The sequence below is a fragment of the Dreissena polymorpha genome, chromosome 3, assembly GCF_020536995.1.
Source record: "Dreissena polymorpha isolate Duluth1 chromosome 3, UMN_Dpol_1.0, whole genome shotgun sequence".
NCBI classification, from domain to species: domain Eukaryota; kingdom Metazoa; phylum Mollusca; class Bivalvia; order Myida; family Dreissenidae; genus Dreissena; species Dreissena polymorpha.
The window spans coordinates 78,101,199-78,125,472 of NC_068357.1; the positions used below are offsets into that span (position 1 = coordinate 78,101,199).

General features: G+C 35.1%; 1 protein-coding gene across 3 annotated transcripts in view; it reads right to left on the bottom strand.

The window, feature by feature from the left end:
• LOC127874854 (serine/threonine-protein kinase dst2-like) overlaps window positions 1-18,936 on the bottom strand; it is a 30,788-nt gene extending 11,852 nt beyond the window's left edge. For all 3 annotated transcript variants that reach the window (XM_052419511.1, XM_052419510.1, XM_052419509.1), the window contains exons 1-8: window positions 18,789-18,936; window positions 14,242-14,357; window positions 13,617-13,744; window positions 8,833-8,973; window positions 7,488-7,583; window positions 5,010-5,124; window positions 3,974-4,095; window positions 2,229-2,351 (exon numbers count right to left, since the gene is read on the bottom strand). In XM_052419511.1, coding sequence (XP_052275471.1) covers window positions 2,229-2,351; window positions 3,974-4,095; window positions 5,010-5,124; window positions 7,488-7,583; window positions 8,833-8,973; window positions 13,617-13,744; window positions 14,242-14,357; window positions 18,789-18,838 — 891 coding nt within the window. In that variant the 5' untranslated portion in view covers window positions 18,839-18,936. The remainder of the gene's footprint in view (window positions 1-2,228; window positions 2,352-3,973; window positions 4,096-5,009; window positions 5,125-7,487; window positions 7,584-8,832; window positions 8,974-13,616; window positions 13,745-14,241; window positions 14,358-18,788) is intronic.
• Between the last annotated feature and the right edge of the window lie 5,338 nt (window positions 18,937-24,274).

Genomic DNA, 24,274 nt, shown 5'->3' on the forward strand with positions numbered 1-24,274 from the left:
TTCGGACGGACAGATGCCATATATTTGACATTTTACCTTGAAGGATGACCTTGACCTTCACCTTTCACCACTCAAAATGTTCAGCTCCATGAGATACACATGCATGCCAAATATCAAGTTGCTATCTTCAATATTGAAAAAGTTATGGCCAATGTTAAAGTTTTCGGACGGACAGACACCATAAATTTGACATTTGACCTTAAAGAATGACCTTGACCTTGACCTTTCACCATTCAAAATGTGCAGCTCCATGAGATACACATGCATGCCAAATATCAAGTTGCTATCTTCAAAAGTGAAAAAGTTATGGCCAATGTCAAAGTTTTTTTCGGACAGACGGACGGACGGACTGACACCCTACTGGGGGCATAAAAATTATTTTTTTGGGGTGGGGGTGGGGGGGGGGTATAGTATGAGGGTGTGGTGGTCATTTATTAGATATTCTTTAATTAAAAAAATAATAATGGGGGGGATTGAGGGGGGATTCGGGGGGGGGGGGGGGGGGGGCATGGGGGATTCGGGGGGCATGGGGGATGGTTTGGGTGGAGTCTATTGTAGTATGTCAGGTAAGAGTTGTTTTGTCAAAGTATCAATCGAATCTAATCAGAAATAAAGAAGTTATGGCAATTTTAGCAAAATTTAATAATTTGACCTTGAGAGTCAAGGTCATTCAAAGGTCAAGGTAAAATTCAACTTGCCAGGTACAGTACCTTCATGATAGCATGAAAGTATTTGAAATTTAAATGCAATAGCCTTGATACTTTAGAAGAAGTGGATCTAAACACAAAATGTAACCATATATTCAAAGTTACTAAGTCAAAAAAGGGCCACAATTCCATAAAAATGACAACCAGAGTTATGCAACTTGTCCTTTACTGTCCCCTTATGATAGTTTGCGAGTGTTCCAAGTATGAAAGCAATATCTATGATACTTTACAGGGGTAAAGTGGACCAAAACACAAAACTTAACCAAGTTTTCAAGTATAAAGGGCCCATAATTCTGTCAAAATGCCAGTCAGAGTTACATAACTTTGCCTGCACAGTCCCCTTATGCTAGTTAGTAAGTGTTGCAAGTATGAAAGCAATAGCTTTGATACTTAAGGAATAAAATGGACCTAAACACAAAACTTAACCAAAATTTTCAATTTTCTAAGTATAAAAAGGGCACATAATTTTGTCAAAATGCAAGCCAGAGTTATCTAACTTTGCCTGCCCAGTCCCCTCATGATAGTAAGTTAGTGTACCAAGTTTGAATGCAATAGCATTGATACTTTATGAGAAAAGTGGACCTAAACGCAAAACTTAACTGGACGCTGACGCTACCACCAACGCCAAGGTGATGACTATAGCTCATAATTTAAAAAAAAAAAAATGAGCTTAACATGTAAATCTTGATTCAGTTGTGCCACATGAAAGTTATCCCCAAATTTGGTTTTCAAGTTTATTTTTTCTGAGTTTTGAAGGCTCTGCCTCCCTCCCCAACTGCTTAAAAAACACACCTGTATATTGTTTGTCTTTTTAAATGCCATTCAATCTAACAACTTGACAGCATGAATAATATGAAAAATAATAAAGTTACAAAAACATACACACTCAACTATTTTGACTGATATATCAAGCTTTTCGCAATGGGGCTCAACAAAAGTCTAAAAAATCCTTTGAGTATTCCAAATAAAGCAAATGGCATATTTTCCACTAAACATCTATTTCCATCTAAACTGCATAAAGCAAAACCTAAATAAATGTGTTTATTTTATGCTTTCGGATGATTTATAGAGAAATATCAGTGAATTAAAACTGATATTTCACTGCTTCAAACAGTGAAAAATAACAGTGAAAATTATCGATAACTTGCATTGTTTTACCGGAACTTTTTTTAGATATCTTTGCTTTCCCCATAACGGCCCCCATGGGCGACTACTCTGCACTGAATGTTTATAAAAACATACGGATCAGCTTCCTTTGAAAAATACATGTAATAACTTTTCGAGGCGCCCAATGGTGAATTATATTGTCTGAAATGGCAAAAATACAAGAATAATCATTACAAAGCATAAAATAAAAATAAAACTTTTGAATTTTGTAGAATATTGATTTGAATTCACCCGTGAAAATATTATTTTCTATGATCACTTGTGAATTAAAATTAATATTCCACCAAATCAAACAAATATCCTCTATGTTTACCTTTATATATTAGTACAAAGTGATTAAACTCAACAACTTACCTGTGTAAGAATCTCATGTTTTGATGTCCCCAAGAATATGGGATGTCCTATGTACAGCTCTGCCAGGATACACCCTAGGGACCACATGTCGATCTCCGGACCAAACGGCAAACCAAACATCACCTGGAAATGACAGGGTGCAGAGAGAGGCTCATGCAGTAAGGACCAGCTGCATGAGTTCACTTAAAAGTTAAGTTATAGAGAATACATGGTTGGTGTGGAGATGGAGAAAGTTTATCCAGTGAGGCTTATTAATAGAAAAAGAGAATACGGCTTTAGCGAGCCCTATTTTAGGATAAACTTTCTCCATCTTCACACCAACCATGAATTTAATTTATCCTGCTGACACATTTTATAAAAGCCCATTAATAAATTTACATTACAAAATAATTATTCAGGTCGGGCCTCCTACTTGTACACATCATTCCGGACGGCCACCGAATAACTACTGATAGTGTCAGGTAAAAAATAGTTCCACATTAAATTTTCCTTTTAATACTTTCCTGTACAAAATATGATAAGAAATAAGAAACAAATTTAGTATGTGATTTTTTTTTAATCAAAATTGAAAAAAAGCAACAGCAAAATATAAACTGAATTATACTGCCCCACCTAGCCAGGCCAAATTTTCATATCTGAAAAAGAATCTGATCGCGCTTCGTCCAATAAACAAATGGGGTCCACATTCAGTCTTATCCAACCGTGATCAAAATCAAGTTGCAAAACAACAAATAAATAAAAAATGAGTAGAATTAAACATTGCACACAATTGCCTTTTATTGGATTAATGAAAAATCATCGATTGCAACTAAAACCGCACTGCAGATTAAATTAATTACTTTCTTTGGGAATAAACAGGAGTCATCAAAAGTCTGAATTAAGTAATGACATGCTGACCTCAATGAAAACTTAAATCCAATCCATACAACAATAAAATTAAAAAGATATGTACTTCCATATTCCGGTCTTCCATCCATTCACCTTACTTTATTATGAACCACACTATTTGTTGGAAACGTTTTTATCAAATGCTAACCATTGTGACTAACAATTTACTAAATCAAATTACTGGTTGGAACTATTAATTTTATTCCTATTGAAGTTTTTAATTAAGCATGACAAACACACAATTAAAAATGGATATGTTCCATGATTTAAAAAGATATTTTAATGTTAAACCACAACGTCTGATTTGTCGTCCTTAAAATTCTGAGATTCTAGCTTAAACTGCTGTGTTTCATCACAGAGATTATGTCACATAATATACTCCATATATTGCATATTCAATTAAATGAAAATAAAAGTACGGAAAGCTGGTTTGGAAATACATGTTAGTGAAGGAGCAAATTAGTATAATATTTATATAAATGCTAACACAAATCTGAGCTTAGCCGGACATCTGTAATCTTTAGCAGCATAATTGTATAATTAATTATATTAATCGGCGTGTAGGAATAATGACTGACGATAGATCACGGTCACATGATCTACTGCCCGATATAAACTAGTTTATTTGGTAACTGCTTTATTAGGTTACTGTTTGCAACATTAACAGGATAAATAAATATTAACAATTTTTGGAAGTAGTAATTGATTATTAAAGCCTAAAGTTTAACCAATCAACTGTATTTTATAACAAACCTATTGATTAATAGTGTTTTTTTGTATAATCCTATGGCTCAGTAAATAAACTAAACTAAATACAGTGACGCTGTTTTATTTTTAAGTATAAATTAAAACCCTACCTCAGGTGCCCTGTAGAGCGGTGTTTGCAGCTCAAAATCCTTGTAATACAGTGACATCTCGCTGTGCACACAGTGCAGGGTGTTACCGAAATCCACAATGTGTACACTGTCAACATCCCTAGCTGTAATGGAAATTTTCATGTATGAAAAAGTCGGGCATATCATAAACAAAGCGCTATCATAAAGCATTGATATGATAAAATATATCCCAACAAAATCGTGAGAATAAACCATTCTTAGAAGAAGTTGAAGAAATGTTAACATTTTAATACTGACACTTTAATGTTTAGTATTATCAACACTCACATTAAAGTGAAACAAATCAATACAACTTCGGCAATAAAAAATTTAAAATATTTTTATTTAGAGTAAAAAAACTAAATACTTTTCTGACAGCTTTTGAACAATGTTATTTAACAAATTAAAATACTCCATCATTCATATTATACCGGAATTTTAATTGCGCAGGTATCTTAACTACATTTTGATGAGTGTTTCTCACAGTTGTTCTAAAATACTTTAGGTTAAGATTTCACTACAGGAACAAAGGGGTATCAACTGTAATTCTAGCAGCCAGCATACATTTTGGAGGCGAATGCCTTGTGGAATCCTACTCATTAACATTACTGTCACATGACCAGCATCATGTTAAAATGGGTATTATGCCGTTTAAGGCCAGCATAGGTCCCAAACTGCCTGCACATCCATGCAGCCCGGTCAGTAGCTACCACGTCTGCTGACGAGACAATGAAACCGTGTGTGGCGTTAACCCTTTCCCTCTCAGAAGCAAAGTGAAAATAGCTATGTGCAAACAGCATAAAAACAGAAAAGCCTGAGAGTAACTCGCAGTCTGTTCAGGTTTTATGCTGTTTGCTGCTAATCAGTATCTAAAAATTGGAAATGAAGCCTTTATACATTGTACCTTGAATCTAGTTAAGAAAAGTCTTCAATTAAATTTAACTTTCTAAGGGACTACAAATGGGTAAAAATACGCATCTAAGTGGGAAAGGGTTAATTGAACACTAAACAACGTCACCATGTTTCAGCAGTATGTTGTCTGGTTTCAGGTCTGTGTGTATCAAGTTCTGCTGATGCAGGAAGCCCAGGGAGCAAAGGAGACGAAGCCCCACCCTCCTGATATCTTGGAGACGCTAAGATGCACAATAAAACAACTGTCATCACTTAATTATTTATTTATATTTACATTTTCAGTGTTGTTTTTTTCATTCAAAATCAGGTCCGGTAATCGGCCCCATTCCCAATGGACAACAAGTATATATTTTTCCCAAATGGAAGCTAAAAATTCCCAATGAAAGGTTTAAAAAAAATCTCAATATTTTGTTCAACTCCCATCCATATAAGTTCAACCTTAGGAAAAATAATACTGAAAACACTTGTATTCTCAATTTTGAAGCATTTTTAGCAAAACAACAACAACACTAATTTCCATATTTTGGTCAAAACGCCAGATTTTTCCCAATCCAAATGGTCCCGGCCTCATTCCCCAAATGGTGAAAAAACACACTGATTCTGACTTCAAATCTACTGTATGTCTACTTGCATTTTGTCAAAAATTTCATTCATAGTGAGTTGGCACGAAAAATCTACTGATAACCAAAGAACAGTATTCCCTTACACTCAAGATTGGGTCAAGAAAATACATTTCAAGATTTTGAAAACACTACAGGGGTCACACGAGGATTTAAAGATTTAAAGTCCAGAAGTGGACTCCTTACTTGAATAGTGTAGGCGGTGTTAATTTTCGTTCAAATTTGGGGCCAGTATTAAGTCCTATTCCAGGAGTGGACTCCTTATTTGAATAGTATAGGCGGTTTTAATTTTCGTTCAAATTTGGGGCCGGTATTAAGTCCTATTCCAAATAAATAAAAGTATATACATGTATCAGTGTTTTTTTTTTAAATTAAAAATTTACTCTTTTATATGTAATGATATTTATTATATGAATACACATGATGCATGAATGTAATATTCACAGCTGAATGTCTTTGTCCTTTTTCTTCAATATATATCAATGATTCTTTCAACATTAGTTTCAGACAGTTCAGCCTTCATGCACAGTCTTAGTTTTCCTAGCCATTTTGAGTCTAATTGGAATTTTTTAAATCGATAAAATGGAAAATTTGAGCATTTTTTATCAATAAAATGGACCAAATTGGAATGTTTTTATCAACGAATATTGACACAATATAGATACATCAGGCCTTTTCCTGGCCATTTTGAGAAAAAAATGCAATTCATGTTAAATTAACTGATTTTGGATAAACTAACTTAATATAACTCTTTATAATAATTCAAAATCATATTAATTATAGTTATATACTTTATTAGTTGTTTATGAAATAAATTTGAGATATATCAGGGCTCAACATTAACCGAAAAACAACTTTCCCTACCGGGCCAGTAGATCTACTTCCAAAATCTACTTGCACTGAACGTAAAGCAACATGCCCAAACATGAAATATCGCATCAACTGGAAACCTTATATTGTTTAATAAACCAAAATGATACACCACAAAACCTTTTTTATTTTTAAACATATAACAAAACGATTACAGCAATTAAAGTCTAAATTAAATGCTCTTTGTTCTTTTTTGCACTTTTCCGGGCAGACAACTAGATTATAAAATAACTTGCCCAGACCCAACTTTTACTTGCCAAGGGCAATAGGACAACCATTAATGTTGAGTCCTGCATATTTATCATAAGACAGTTATTTTACTTTTGGAGGGGATTTTTTCAAAAAAATGTGGAAAAAATAAATATTCTTTTTGAGGGGAACATCGGCCCCGAAACTGCCATAAAAAAACACTGTATATTTTCCCAAAATGGTGGGAAAAAACACTTGTAGAAGTACCAAATGGTGTCCCAAGAAATATTGCATGTTTCTTCCAATTTAAACATAAAAGATTTAAATATAAAAAAATACATGCATATAATATATTTCTTCGTTTTATTATTCATGACCCATATTACACAAGTCCTTTATTGAAAGTCAAGTATTTAGCTGTGATCAAGATTAATAACAATTTTTTTAATAAAGCGCCATAAATGAGTTCTATTTATTTAAAATGTTTTGATTTCACTGTAAAGTTGGTTGAAAAAAAATCATTTGCACAGACCCCTAAAACATATGATTGGACAAGTCCGACTTATGATTTGCCACCACTTCCCTGACGCACCACGACGTAATATCAAGCATGATGTTAATGAATGTAGAAATTGAAAATGGTATATTTTTCAAAATGTTTAAAGTAGAATGATACAAATCACACATGAAAGACTTCATTATTATAGTGAACAATGCCCAAAAGTTTGCACAAGTATGCGAAGCCTGTAGGCAAGTTTACGTCAATAGACAGTCCCACACACAAAGGCACAGTCTGACCCCCATGATGTTTTAAATATAACCCACTTTATTTGGTTACAAACGGCAAAATAAATAGGTTAATAATCAAACTAAGATATAGTAATTGACATCAATGTCATGCATACCTGAGACTGTGGCCTGTCTTGGAAAAGGCTGGTCAGTGGCATAGCCAGAAGTGGTTCAAACACCAGGCAGTAATGGCTGTCAAACGTCAGGGTAGCCTGTAACAACCCAATTGTGTTTAATGTGTAGAGTAAAACACTGTATAATGGCCATTATTTGTAGCATTTTAATGTTTAGATAAAAACATTGTATAATTGCAATTATTTAAAGCATTTTAATATTTAGAGTAAAACATTGTATAATTGCAATTATTTGAAGCATTTTAATGTTTAGATAAAAACATTGTATAATTGCAATTATTTGAAGCTTTTTAATGCTTAGATAAAAATATTGTATAATTGCAATTATTTCAAGCATTTTAATATTTAGAGTGAAATATTGTATAATTGCAATTATTTGAAGCATTTTAATGTTTAGAGAAAATTGTATAATGGGGATTTCTTGATAAATACTGACAATAAGGAGTAAATGAAGTCATAAAATACCGCCTGTAATATTCACTTTTCATAACTACATGTAACAATTTTATAACCTCATATAAATACACAAATCAAGTGATTAATTTCCAGTTGGCAACCAAAAAAAATGTGTTGTTACATTGGAATCAAGTGTAAAATTTAGCAAACAATATCTTTCTACAAAATTTACACATATCTAAACCAACAATTTTATAACCACAAAGAACAGTTTTTTTAAAGTTTTAAAGTTTTTTAAAACTAACTATTAATTAAGAAATGTGTACTGATGATTTGAATCAAGAAAAAATCAATCTTACTTTAGAGAATCACATAGTTCTGAGCATGTAAAACAACTTATGTTATTGTGGAATGTCATGTTAAACATTCTTGGTAGTAGTATAGATGTATTCTATTCTTAATGACATGGAGAAATCAGCTTTGATACATATGAGCCTTGCTCACTGAAAAAGGGGGATTAATGCAGGTGCGTAAAGCGACATCCCAGAATAGCCTGTGCAGTCTGCACAGGCTAATCAGGGACAACACTTTACGCCTTTAAGATATTTTTCTTTTTAAGAAAGTCTCTTCTTTGCAAAAATCTAGTTAAGGCGGAAAGTTTCATCTTTGATTAGCCTGTGCGGACTGCACAGGCTAATCTGGGACAACACTTTACTATGCACATGCATTAAACCCCCTTTTCAAAGAGCATGGCTCATTAACATGTACATACCACACTAATCAACCCATTACACACCTGTTCCTTAGCCTGCTGTTTGATATTGTCTACAAAAATGAAGATTTTAGAACAAAATTTTCTCCTAAATAGCTAAAGGGTAAGTTTAATTAGTGGACAAATCTCTGTGGCAAGTTACCTATTATGGGAACTTACCAACAGTCTCAGAGTCTGAGAATGATTGAGAGGGTCCATCCTTGCCAGTCTCTGCAGAACACTGCTCTCTTGAAAACCGAGAGCGTAGAACTTTGAATGCAGAACCTTCACAACGACATTCTCTCCGCCACGAAACAGATCCTGAAACATTTAAACAGCAACTCGTCAGTTTAGGCTGGTGTATTCAAACAAGTCTACTTAAGAAGTTTCTGCAAAAGTCACAAATCCATTATTGGCCACAAGGTCTAGTTTTCAAATATTAGATCACTGGCCCTATTTTTATTTAACTGGCCTGTAAAATAAACCTTAGGTAATTTACCAGAATTTGATCGCATTTACTGTGATTATTCTAGTAGAAATTATAAAACTAGAGCTTTGTCAAAGACGTGACGTATACCCCCACATGCCGCATTGACACAGACTATTTTGCATGCTGGCTTCACAACACAAGAGAATCTAATTTATGGCGATTTTTAAGAACTATAATGCCATTATCATTTATAGCCATTTTGACCTTTGAACTCTTGAATTCTTTCACATGACACGCCGCCCAATGACTGTGAACAAAATTAATATACACAGTCATTTTAAAATCTCATAATGAATGACATAGTTATGGCCCGGAGAAGATCATTTATTGATATTTTTTACCTTTGAACTAAAAGTGTGACCTTGACCTTGGAGATATGGACGTAATTTTTTCGTGCGACACACCGTCAAATGAACTTAAGAGCAAAATGATTTAAAAATCTTACAATAAATGACAAAGTTATGGCCCGGACAAGCTCACTTATGGCCATTTTTGACCTTTGAACTCAAAGTGTGACCTTGACCTTGGAGATATCAATGTAATTCTTTCGCGCGACACACCGTGCAATTATGGTGAACAAATGCGCCAAATGATTTTAAAATCTCACAATGAACGACATAGTATGGCCCGGAAAAGCTCATTTATGGCCATTTTTGACCTTTGAACTAAAAGTGTGACCTTGACCTAGGAGATATTGATGTAATTCTTTCGCACGACACACCGTCCAATAATAGTTAACATATGTGCCAAATGATTTTTACATCTCACAATGAACGACATAGTTATGGCCCGGACAAGCTCATTTATGGCCATTTTTGACCTTTGAACTCAAAGTGTGACCTTGACCCTGGAGATATCAAGGTTATTCTTGCACGTGGCACACCGTCCAATGATGGTGAAAAAATCTGCAAAATGATTTTAAAATCTCACCATAAACAACATAATGATAATTACATAGTTATGGCACGGACAAGCTCATTTATGGCCATTTTTTACCTTTGAACTTGAAGTGTGACCTTGACCTTGGAGATATCAACGTAATTCTTTCGTGTGACACAACATCCAATGATGATGAACAAATGTGCTAAATGATTTTAAAATCTCACAATGAATGACATATATTGGTACGGACAAGCTCATCTATGGCAATTTTTTATCTTTAAACTCAAAAAGTGACCTTGACCTTGGAGATATCAACATAATTCTTTCGCGCCACACACCATCCAATGATGGTGAACAAATATGCCAAATGATTTTAAAATCTCACAATAAATGACAAAGTTATGGCCCGGACAAACTTTCGGTTAAAAACGCACTAAGTGACCGCCTATCCTAGTTTTTGACCCGGCATGACCCATATTCAAATGCTACCTAGACATTATCTAGATACAACTTCTGACCAAGTTTGGTGAAGATCGGATGAAATTTCGGGACAGACAGACAGACCGACAACGTGACTCCTATAAAGCCCCCATTACCAATCGTAATGGGGGTATAATAACTGGCCCTCTTACATTTTTACTAGCATGGTTTTTGTTTTAGAATTTGTAGCCCTTATCAACACCAAACAAGGCAGTCCAAGAGACATCTTTATCCCACACCCTGAAGTGGTGACATTCATTTTAAGTCAGCATAATTGACTCATGACTTCTGTACATCTTCATCGATTTTTCCCTTGTTTATAAAGTACCGGAAAACGACATTTATCCAATTAGGAAAAACGACAAATTTCCCAATAGCTGTAAAAAAAATTCCCAATTTAAGATTTCTAAATATATATATATTTTTAGAAATCTTCAATTGCCTACCCTATGCAGCTCTACAGCTTGAACCTGAGTTAATATAATATTGACAACTTGACTGTATTTAGTTATCAATATTAAAGTATTGGGGTTCAAAACCTCAAATACACCTATTTCTCAATATAAAGACTTCACTGCCCAAATTTTCCCATTTTCAGTCGTTATTGTGCACAATTTTTAACAATTTGGCTGGTACCGGTACTATTCCCAATTGGGAAAAAAGCAGATATGACTAACTTATACCAGAATTTCATTGTCTTTATGGCCTAAACATTTAATCAGGTTTCATGAAAACCATTCAAAAGAAAAGCAAATATAAAATGGATATAAAGAAGAAAGGCTCAAACATTTGACCTTGAAATATGACATTGACCTTGAGTCTGCAAGACTGACTCAGGCTTTATCCAGATGGTTTTTATGACCTAAACATTTAAACAAGTTGGACCAAACCATTAACCAAGTTTCATGAAAATCATTCAAGAATAAAGGAGATAGGAAGATGACACAGAATTGATGGCTAGAACTTTGAATTAGAACCAAGAACTTGAGCTAGGATGACTAACTCATCCTTTCTGCATTATTTATCGTAACATTTGAGGAAAGTTTCATGAAAATCCCTCAAAGGGTACATGTCTAATGGAACAGAGACAAGTGTTATGGACAATCTAACAGACTGACAAATGGCATCAAAATATCCCAATTTGCTTTGCGAAAACGGATTTATCTTGCAGCTATTTTCCTTCTTTATAAAGTACCGGAATAGGGCACTTTCCCAATTAGGAAAAAACTACAAATTTCCACATTGCTGTCAAAAAAATTCCCAATTGATGGTTTCCAAAAAAAATAATTTTGTTTTTAAATAAATAAAATGCAAGATTTAGTTAGTTTCCCTATGCATCTCTATTGCTTGAAACTAAGTTAATATAATATTGACAACTTGACAACACTTAGTTATCAATTTTAAAGTATTTGGGAGCAAAAAGTCAAAAACACAAATTTCCCAATATGAAGTTACGCCGCAAATTTTCCTAATTTCAGGTTTTTTTGCCCTCATGTTTCCCCATTGGACTGATTCCGGTTCTTTTCCCAATTGGGGTAAAAAATTTGCTGTCATGAATAACATGTTAAACAAGAGGGCCAAGATGGCGCTAGTTCGCTCACCTGAGAGGAGTCAGTTCATTCAATCTTTACCAAATGTCAAACTTTACCTAGATATTGTCCAGACTAACATCCTGGTCAAGTTTCATCATTATTGAACCAAAACTCTGGCGCATTGAGTGTTTTTATTTGTGTAAGATTTGACCTGGTTACCTATATTTTGAGTTGACCCCCCTAACCAAACATCAAACTTTGCTTACAAAAATAAATATGACCAAGATTCATAAAATCTGAAACAAAATTGTGACCTCTAGAGTGTTTACAAGGATTTCGTATAATATAATGAAAATTTGGACAATCTAAGGGCAATAATTTTGGCATTTATTATGTGATTTTGCTCATTATCAAACTTGACTGAGATCTTTCATCAACTTTGATAAAGAATGCTTGAGAAATGTGAATGCTAGAATGTTTACACACCAAATGTGGACGAACGAACGGCTGACAATGACCAATCCTAAAACCTCACCTGAGCAATCAGGGGAGCTAAAAAGTGTGTTTCACAGATCGGAGCCATTTTTCAAATTGTCCGAGAAATCAATAAAACCAATGTTTCGACGAAGTTTCAAGATGATTACGCAAAAAATGTGACTTCTATAGTGTTCGATCACAAGGTTTATCTCTGGTCACATAAGGAAAACTGCCCCACCCAATTGGCGGCCATGTTTTTTGACCGATCGGGACAATTTGCGAACTCATCTGAGATATATATAAAACCAATCTTTTCACCAAGTTTCATGATGATTAAGCAAATAATGTGACTTCTAGAGTGTTCACAAGCTTTTTTTACTATATAAATATAAGAAAACTGCCCCTCCCCCGGCAGCCATGTTATTCAACTGACCGGAACCATTTTCAAACTCAACTCTTGTATCAAGGAAACAAATGTTCTGACCAAATTTCATGAAAATTGGGCCAAAAATGTGACTTCTAGAGTGTCCACATGTTTTCACTATAGAAAAATGCCCCGCCCATTGGCATCCATATTTTTTCACCGATCCTTACCATTTAAAATCTTGTCCGAGATACCAATAAAACCAATGTTTCGACCAACTTTCATGATGATTGGGCAAAAATTGTGACCTCTAGTGTTTACAAGGTTTCTCTATAGCCAAATAAGGAAAATGCCCTGCCCACTGGCGGCCATGTTTTTCAACAGACCGGAACCACTTTTGAACTCAATAAACATATCCTTAAGGCATACATTTTGACAAAGTTACATGAAGATTGGGCATGTAATGTGACTTCTACAGTTTTTACAAGGTTTTACTCTTTTTTTACCTAGTTTTTGACCCAGCATGACTAAGTTTCGAACTCGATCGAGATATCATTTGGAAAAATCTTCTGACCAAGTTTCATGAAGATCGGACAATAAATGTGGCCTCTAGAGTGTTTACGAACAAATGTGAACGGATGGATGATGGACGGACGGACGACGGACAAAGACTGGTCACAAAAGCTCACCTGAGCAATCACAAGAGCTAACAATTGCTTTGTAAAACAGATTCCTGTACCTGAGCCAATACCACCACGGATGACTGGCCATTAGAATCAAGGATCTTCTTCACTTTGTAACGCAGTCCCATGATGCAGCTGCTCTGCGGGGTAAAGTGGCCCGCAGCATTGGTGTGGATGCCATACTCTGCAAAATATAACATCTTTTTTTTTCTGAATTCAACCATTATAACAATTATATCATAAAACAATTATGATGAGCAATTAAATGGGCACTATTGTGTACAATCTTACATACCAGGGCTATTTAAGCGTAAAGTGAAACTAGGGTTCAGTGAAATGGGACATACATGGTAAATAAATTGTGTGGAAATAACAGTTTATGTATGACAGTATTCTACATGTATAAGTTTATTTGCACAATGATGTTTATTAAATTTTAATATAGTTATCCAGTTTATAGTGCCGTTGCATGGCAATAAAATTAGACTAACGCTGAAAAAAAAGCATATACATTCTAATAAAAAAGTAATTTAGAGTGTTATTAAATTTAAAATCATTAAATGTGAAAAATGTGTTCTGAATTTCTTTGTGTAAATGGCACCATATTTGTGAAGAAAATCACGGCTGTGAATGATATAAATTTGAACCATTAAAAAACAAAGCTTTACAAAAATGTCAAACCTGGAAGATCAGGCACTGTGTCTATTTTGATGAGGTGATAAAGTCTGTACAGTCCACCACCAGCATATGGCGCCAGACGAAATGCAGGGGCTTCCACATGCTTTGTCTCACCACCTCTGTAAAACATCATTTGAACTATGTGCTATTTATATCAGTCGGATTCGCTTTTTCGCATTTGCATGATTGCGAGCGTTTACGAATAGCGTTCTGAGAAAACTGGGCATAATGCATGTGCGTAAAGTGTCATCCCAGATTAGCCTGTGCAGACTAAACTTGATTTTCGGTACAGAGGGACTGCCTTGAAACTAAAAATACCATAAAATCGCAAAAGGTCGTCCCTGATTTGCCTAGGCTAATCTGGGACAACACTTTACGCACATCATCATGCATTTAGCCCCGTTTTCTCAGAATGCGTCTCATTTCAATTTGAATGAAAATCTGAGTTTACAAATGGATCAGCGCAGTGTAAGAAATATCACCGCATGTACATTTGACTGTTATATTCGATTAATTAATTTTATTAATCGCCTTTCCGCTAACATACAATGAAAGTACCAGAAAACCAATCTGAGTGAATTGAACATTTATTGAAAAATGTTGTCAACTTGAACAAAAAAACTAAATTAATCTTATTATGTAATTACAGGTTCCCTTCTTCCCTGCTGGGCAAGCAAGAAACCACCAAACATGAAATGACGTTTCACACCAAAAGGGCGCTAGACACGGGTGACATTGTCTATCATGTGACTCAGATCCCAGCTCCCATTTGGCTAAACCGTTACGCAAAATTAGGCAACCTATTACCATCCACCCCGCATTTTTGACTCAGGTTCAATTCATGAAACATTTTGTGTGCATAAAATTGCATAAATCAGCAGCGTGTGTAGATTTGACGCCTGCCTTAGAATTAAGAACAATCTGTGGAGACAATTTAATACACTCCGAAAATATACAAGTTATCTTGATTTTTCTATTAAAATAAGAGAGCCATGATGGCCCTGTATCGCTCCACTGTTTTTTTATAACTCCTTCTGAAGTGTTTGTTTTCGTTTTGAAAACAAGACTTCCGGTTTCAAAAAGGAGAAAGTGCTCATGAGAGTAATTTCTCCTTTAATCACAATGATTTCTACCCCACCCAGCCAATTTATAAATAGTTCTTAAAAATATTATTTCTCGTCTGCAATCTCTTTCAATTTGGGACAGTCCAAAATGTGTTGTTTCGTAAAGGGTTAACATTTATGGATAGTTAACATGTTGGTCTACCTTTCACGCTCGACATGTATGCATTTATCTCTTATAATTAAAAAGTTATTCCAAGTGTATTTTGATAAACTTTTAGTTTGAGAAGAAAATAGTTTATTCATCCCATAATGAATAATTAAAATAGCAAAAACGCATCAGGGCTCTCCGAAACGCTTAATTATGCATATTTGTACGCATAAATTTGAAAAAGGACGCATGTTCCAAACCAAACAAGAGTCCCTGGTACGCACGTTTTTTTGCAATAAAAATGTATAAAAGCATTGAAAATTGCGTCATGTCAAGCAGCTGAAATGTACCGAAATTGTCCGCCATTTAAATCTGGACTGGTTTTCAATTTGGTTTCATTGTCAGCGTAAGCATTTAAACAAAAAGTGAAACCCAGTCTGCACTATAGTAAGCGACCACACGTGACTTTTTTGTTATGGAAGCCCGCATGCTAGCTGGGCCAATCAATATCAATCTCGCTTACACCTGAGATAACTTTGTTGAATGAAATGTTAGAATGGACGGAGCTAACGGTTCATAATCTGAGTTAGACGCAATATATCGAGAGTAAGAAAGCACGTGCAACATTTATAGTTTGCACAATAATTTGACGGGGGCAAACTTATATGTTGGTTATTACTATCATATTGCTCTGAGGTGGCAGGAAAAAGCAGTGAAGATGCTAATGCGAATAAAAGAAGATGGCCCAGATGTGGAGCAATTCGCAGCATCAAGAAGTGTGCAGTTTTTTTGTGAAAAGAGGAAGAGAAGAAAACAAGAGCACCGCATAACGGGTACCACGCTCCGCTGCAAAAGCATGTCAGAATTTTTTATTTTTTTTAGAGGTCACAGTGACCTTGACCTTTGACCTAGTGACCCAACAAGAGATGTGTTTGTCAGAAACACAATGCCCCCTACTGCGCCGCATTGAAATAAAACATCTATTTATCATTTGGCAGGTATAGAAATCATCTCCCTTTAAAGGTTAATACTTCCCTTGAATTTTGTACAATCTAACCGGGGATCCCTTTTTAAAGCTTATTACTTCCCTTAAATCTGTAATTTTTACCATAGACCGTAAAGGATGACCTTGACCTTTTACCACAATGTGTTTGTCAGAAACACAATGCCGCCTACTGGGCCGCTTTGATTTATTTAACAAAAATATACGTGGGCAGGTCAGATAACTATGTCCATTTAAAGCTTATTACTTCCCTTTACTTTGTTTTTTCAACCCTAGACCCTGAAGGATGATGTTCACCTTGAAATTTTACCACTCAAAATGTGCAGCTCCATGAGATACACATGCATGCCAAATATCAAGGTGCTATCTTCAATATTTAAAAAGTTATGGCCAATGTTAAGGTTTAAGCACGACGCCTACGGTGGACGGCGGACAACTTGCTGGCTATGACAATAGCTCGGGTTTTCTCCGAAAACAGCCTCGCTAATAAAATGCTGACAAGACTGATTACCTCAAGGTGTTTGAAACTGTTAACCTTATGTGAATCTTATAATTGTTTAAACTGGAACACCATCAGAAGGGTTCATAACATTTTAGTATTATTTTAATATTATAGGTCAGAAAGTCAATTTTTTGTGTTGTGTTTCTTACTTAGTTTGTGCATGTTTAAATTTGATGTTTGACAATTTGTTGTAATGAAACAGACAGTGCTTGCTGATCTAAATATTACTATTAATTAATAAAGTGTCCAAACTATGTGCCCTGTTATGTTTTTAATGTGCACAAAAATGTATATGCATGGGGTTAATGGCATTTGATAAAAAATGTGTTATGTTAATTGTATCATGACCACTGATTAAAACTAGACATTCAAGTAAGGACTAGTGTAATGTGGGTTTTGAATAATAAAACCAATAAAAAAATATGTATATTTTGTTGAAAATTTGAAGATGTGTGCAAAATACAACTGGACTCCTACTTTTTTTTTTGGACTCCTACTTTTTCCAAGGAAGGAGTCCATAGACTCCTGTTTTAAAATCCTAGCAAGAGCCCTGCGCATAACATGCAAAGTTCAACGACTTCCTGTGGCCATGTTTATTGACGAATCAAATTTTCTTGAACAACTTTTAAATTGCCCCAGGGGCATAATTTGAACAAACTTGGTAGCGAACTATAAGATGTCACTACATACCAAATTTGGTAGCCCTAGGCCCAATGGTTATGGACAGGAAGGTTTTTTAAGTTTGCACAAAAGAGGCTTTATAAAAGGATATGTTCAATTTTGTGACCCCTGGGACAGGTTCAAATTTGAGCCCAGGGGAATAATTTAAACAAATTTGGCAGAGGACTATTAGATGTCACTACATACCAAATTTAGTAGCCCTAGGCTCTATAATTATGAACAAGAAGATTTTTAAAGTTTGCACAAAATAGGCCTTATTTAAGCATATGTTCATTTTTGTGACCCCCGGGGCAGGGTCAAATTTGACCCCAGGGGAATCATTTGAAAAAACTTGGTAGAGAACTAAAAGATTTTTATAGTTAATTAATACATACCAAATTTGGTAGAAATAGGCCCAATGGTTATGGACAAGAAGATTTTTAAGTTTGCACAAAATAGGCCCAATATAAGCATATGTTCAATTTTGTGACCCCTTGAGAACGGTCAAATTTGATCCCAGGGGCTTAATTTGAACAAACTTGGTAGGAACTATTAGATGTCACTACATACCAAATTTGGTAGCTCTATGCCATACGGTTATGGACAAGAATATTTTTTAAGTTTGAACAAAATAGGCTTTATTTAAGCGTATGTTTATTTTTGTGACCCCAGGGGCAGTGTCAAATTTGACCCAGGGGCATAATTTGAACAAACTAAGTAGGGAACTATTAATATGTCAATACATACCAAATGTGGTAGCACTTGGCCCAATGGTTATGGACAAAAATGTTTTTTTAAGTTTGCACAAAATAGGCTTTATATAAGCATATGTTCAATTTATTGTCCCCCAGGGCGGGATCAAATTTGACACCAGGGGCATAATTTGAACAAATTTGAAAGAGGTTCACCCCAGAAACATTTGTGAGAAGTTTTATCAGAATTGGACTTGTAGTTAAGGCGAGGATCTTAAAAGGAAAAGTTAACGCACGCACCCACAAACGCACGACGGACACAGGACCATGAGATAAGCCCCGCTCTTTTGGTGGAGCTAAAAATGCGTTCTATCAATGACAACCGCAATGTGACTGCGTTGTCATTATCATTCGTATTAAAATCCGAAAAAGACCATCTCCGAATTATATATCAGCGACACATAAATAAAAATATGCCTACCGATTCGGCGAATGAAATGCAGATTTCCAATTATTTAGACTCATCGACATTTGTTTTGTTTTTTACTTTGTTCATATATATTCAGTACTACTAAAACAAAACAATACATAAATAAAAACCAGATTGTTGATGTTTATGTTTCCCGGTAGGTGAGAAATATATTTTATTTATAAAATCTACTAAACGTAGGTTAAATATAACTAAAATAATGCTTATGGGTTACATAGAAATGCAACTCGTGGTTTTTGGAAACCGCTGAGATTTTTTCTTTGGTTTATGATATAACAAATTTAAAAGATTAAGGCAAACTGTATAGTTATTATTCTGTACAAGTCTAAAAACAGAAGATATAACAATTAAAATTCCCTAATATTCAAATACACTTGTAAAATATTTAACAAATAACAATCCGGGGAATCAATTGATGGAATAAAGCGAATTCCATGGAACATAACTGCCTCAGTTGATTAATTTTATTATTTTTTCGTTAGTTTTTCCCCGACTTTTGCATATGGATATTGTTTTGCCTTGTCCGTACGTCAGTCCGGAACATGTTTGTGTCTGGAGCCATACCGTAGAACTCCTTTTCCTAATGTTATTAAACTTGAAATGATGGTTAATATATATAAGATAATGATGCACGGTAAATGTCTTCGCAATCTATATGCAGAGAAGGGAGATGTGGCTCTTTTGTTTGCAAATTTCGGTCCGCCCGGGACACTTTTGTGTCTAGAGTCATACCAACCACCGCGCAGAGATTTGACTGGAAAGTTTGATCAAATTGTGTATAGGAACATGGAACGACAACTCTGCGTTAAGATTGGAGTCATACACCGACGTTTCCTAAGGCCGAATAACTTACTGCATTACCACCCGCCCTTAATATTTAATTTCATAGAAATAATGCGGCAACACGTTCGTATACAGTTTCTTTTCTTTATAAAATTAGTATTCGTCATTCGAGCAAACATACTTTAGTAAAAGCCTCTTTCCACCAGATGTTGCAACCATCATTGCGCTGTACATAATGAAACTGGTTATCAATTCGAATTGTTTAACCTTGGCGAAGATGGAAAGGGGGGAGCGCTCTGCTATAAATATAATCAATGCAAGATGTAAAACAGATGATATCAAACCTGGTATACATACTACCGCATACTTATATGACTTTCCGTGTAAGACATTGTAAGACGAATAATGTAAAAGAAGACCTTAAAGGGACCTTTTCACATATTTTGGCATGTATTGAAGTTTATGATTAAATGATTTATATTGATAAATGTAAACATTGGATCTCAAATCTCCAGTAAAAAACAAGAATAAAATCAAAGAAAGAAAAAAGGTAACCCTCAACTGGGCTCGAACCACTGACACCCGGAGTAAAACTTCTAACGCTAAAACCACTCGGCCATCCGTGATTTTACAATGAATGATGTATTTTATACTTTATGTAAGCAATCCTAGTAGTGTCACAAAATATAATGACAACAACAGACCTCTCAAAATTATTCGATCGTTTCGCGTTGCAACGCTTTATAACTTTCAGGTTTTTAAAACGTCAACAATATCTATAATGGATATTTTAGAGAATGGTAAATGGTCAGTATAACTAATTCCTCATAAATATCATAACTTCAACGAAAATTGCGAATCTGAAACATTTATTTTATTTTTGTCAATTTGCCAAAACGTGAAAAGGCCCCTTTAATAGCAAATGGTCAAATAGTGTTGTTTTCAGCTTCAGCGAAGATTGCATTAGATTAAACGTAAATAGGCGCTGCTGTTACCGATGATATTGGATCCAACGTACGTGAGGCCTTTTCCCTTTTGTTCTGATTTTCGATCGTGACAAGCTGCCGCCATTGAGTGTTCATCGGATAAAGGGGCCCCGATGCAGTTCGCAACACCTGTCACCGCCGTATGAATGCTTGTGATCGATTCAGTTTTCGTTTGTGAATATCTGCTCATAGTGACATAGTTTTCTATATCATCGTGTTAGACCATTTTGTGATCTCCAAATGAAGGAACGGCCCGGAAGTTTTAGCAGGCAAGATGGAAATTGGTTTCATCTCCATGGTAATAGTTGTGTGCGTATTTTGCACAGCCTCTGCGAGAGGTACAGCGTTGACTTTCGAAGTTCCGGACCAAAAGCGGTTCTGTTTAATTGAGCTTTTCGAAGGCCCGAAAGATTACGTGTTAGAATACAAGGTATTGAAGGGGGGTCAGCAGGATATCGACGTACACGTAAGAAGTCCAAACGGGAAAATAATTTACCGCCAAGACAAGGCCAGCGAAGGTCGATTCGAGTTTGAGACTTCAAGAGGGGATTACCAGATATGCTTTAGCAACGAGTTTTCGTCCTGGGTCCACAAGGTAGTTTACGCCGATTTGAGGCCAGCGGACGTACATTCGTTAGCAGGGGAAGCCAATCAGCAAATACCTTTCGTGCGGACTTCCGGTGAGAGCTCGTGCGATGAAATCCACGAGACTCTGACGACGGTGATGCGATTTCAACGTGACTTCCGGATTAAGGAATCCATAGGACGCCATATCGCGGAGACGTTACTTTCGAACGTCACATGGATGTCCGTCTTCCAGACGTTCGCCGTTCTTATTACGGGCCTCGGACAGACGTTTATTTTAAAGAGATTTTTCACAGACAGAACTTCGGAGCTTGGAATTAAAGAAGGGACATAACTCATGTTACAATACTAACATCCAGAGAATAGCTTTAGATTTAGCTTAGTGTTTAAAATATTATTCGGCGGTGTTGCAGTTTATTTCTGACTGAAGAATCAACGTGGACAGATTAATTTATAAGTTTCTACTTTAGAATAAATACCATACGTTTGTGAATCCAATCTGTTTTATGTTTGTTGTGATGTACATTTATATACTTAATTTGTCAATGAGTAATTCCATACCCAAAACGTGCTTTACACAATATGTTTGTAACCATGGCAGTGACTGTAAAATACGTTCGTTAAACCTTTTTGAAAACATTAATTTTATAAAATTCATTTGAAAGGAATTATTTAACGCTTCCGAAGTACATGTATACATTTTCAGAACCACCGTTCCATTTGCCAAATCTAAGTGCAAGCACCATGTAAGATAATTTATGTTGTCCTTTGAATGTACGTAACTAAATGCTAAGATTTTTTCATGTAACATAAATCATTCCTTGTTAAAACATCAAAGCATTTCTTGTACGACATTGGTTTGTCACACGGCAGAACTCAAGTGTAATGTATAGAAGAGTATATTTCTGTCGCAGTAAATCATTAAATGTTGTGGAAGAGTGTGTGATTTCAACACAGTTAAGCAAGAAGGTTTGCGGCCGAATCTTCATTCCTTCTTTTTTTCATCGTGATAGTACGTTATATTGTGATGTTGTGATAAAAATAAGGTTATTAAGGAGAATGTAATTCGTGTTGTGGACAAAACTTAAATGTTGTTGTGGTATGGTATTGCTTGTTGTATTATGTCAGATTTTTTGTGGAAGTGCAGTAGATGGTTTTTAAATGTTAAATTTGGTAAATTAGTTAGTTTTAACGTATTAATTGCATCAAATATGCATTGGATTGAATTACAAGTTTTTGCAACATTATCTGGATCCTCTCCCAAAAGTAAATTAGTTGTTGATGTGCTAGTATATTATTGTATATTATTTGTTGTTTCGGTAGTAAATAATTGCTGCTACTGTGATAGGAAACTGGTTATTGTCTTGGTAATATATCTGACTTACTGTTGTGGTAGTAAATAAGTTCCCGTTGTGGTATTATATTAGTTGTTTTTAGTATATTAATTGTTGTGTTGGTAGTATATTAGTTGTTGTTGGATATTAGTTGTTGTTGTGTTGGTATTTTTGTTGTTGTCGTTGTTATAATAGTAAAATAGTTGTTGATGTAGTAAATTGTTTGCTGTGGTAGAATATTAGTTGTTGTTGTGGTAGCAAATTAGTTGCTGTTGTAGTAGTAAATTAGTAACTGTTGTAGTAGTAAATTAGTAACTGTTGTATTAGTAAATTAGTAGTTTTGTAGTAATAAATTGGTAGTTGTTGTAGTAGTATAGTAGCCGTTGTTGTGGAATAATACTAGTGTGTGCTGTTGTGGACCATAAGTTGTTGTTTTATAATACCACTACACCAGTAACTAATTTCCTATCACAGTAAAAGCAACTTACTGCCAAAACAACAACTTTCCTAATAGGTTGACTTAATTTTATAGTTGTATTATACATTTACTTTATTTGTTTGCTGTATTTTTTTGTTTACAACCATTGATTGATTCACTCTATAAACTGATCTTCTTGTTGTTTTTTCAATATGTGTCATATTCACCAAAAATGACACTGAAAGATGCATCCGATGTTTTAGCATGCTGATTTAATATATTGTGACACTTCCCTGCAAATAAAGCCATGTAAAATCAATTGTTTAGTTTCTTATGTTTAACTATAAGCAGTTTGATATCGAGAGCCAACCCGCTTATCCCGTAATAAACATATCGGTACTGGAGATTGATATTGATAAATATGTGTGTGTTATATATAGTATGTTGGTGTGGTATGTTATTATAATACATGCATTAAAATGGATCGTTTCCCCTCGCCACTTTAATAACTGGTCGGAGGAAAATCTTACACCATATCGACGTAAGCCCGATTATGTCAACAACATGATTGATACACTTTCTAGTCCGTTTCCTGCGAATGATCTGTATACGCGATGTCTTTTCAGAAATCTGCAGCCTTTTCATTGTATATTTAATTGTTTCTTATGTCTTTTTTTTATGAAAGTACATTGCATGCCGTTGTTCCCTCCACGGTCGAGTTTTTCTGTCTACCAACAACGAGCTATTGAAGTTGTATGCTTGTTCAATTTTATCGAGAAAAAGAGAATAACAAAGCCACAGATATATTAGCAAGCGAGGAATTCTTATTATTATGTACTTTTGTTTAATGCCAGTGATGCTCGATTGGTAATTGTGGGCTCGGGTACTTCTTTAATGTATCCCGGGTACGGAAAATTTACTTAAATGTACCCAGGGTACGAAAAATATACTGAAACGTACCCGGGAATTCTAACGCTAAATTTGACGTTGTCCGCTATTTTTTTCGAATTAATTATGTTCATATTTATGTCAATATTTTGTTAAATGAACTCGATATTATCGAAACTACTATTCAACAAGAAACCGTCGGAGACGTGGGATGCTCCCCAAAGGTTTTTTGTCACAATATTGCATTATATATTCAGATAAAAGGAAACGTCTTGACGGCACAGTAGTTGGGGGGGGGGGGGACAAGATTTTTTTTTTTTCAAAGGGCATTTACTCTGTGAAAAATCATCCGACCAGAACCCGCTGATAATACGCACATCTCCACTTGGTAGTGAAGCTTCCCATAAAGTTTCATTGAATTCCGGTCATTAGTTGCTGAGAAATAGCCCGGACAAAAATTGTGCACGGACGAACGGACAGACG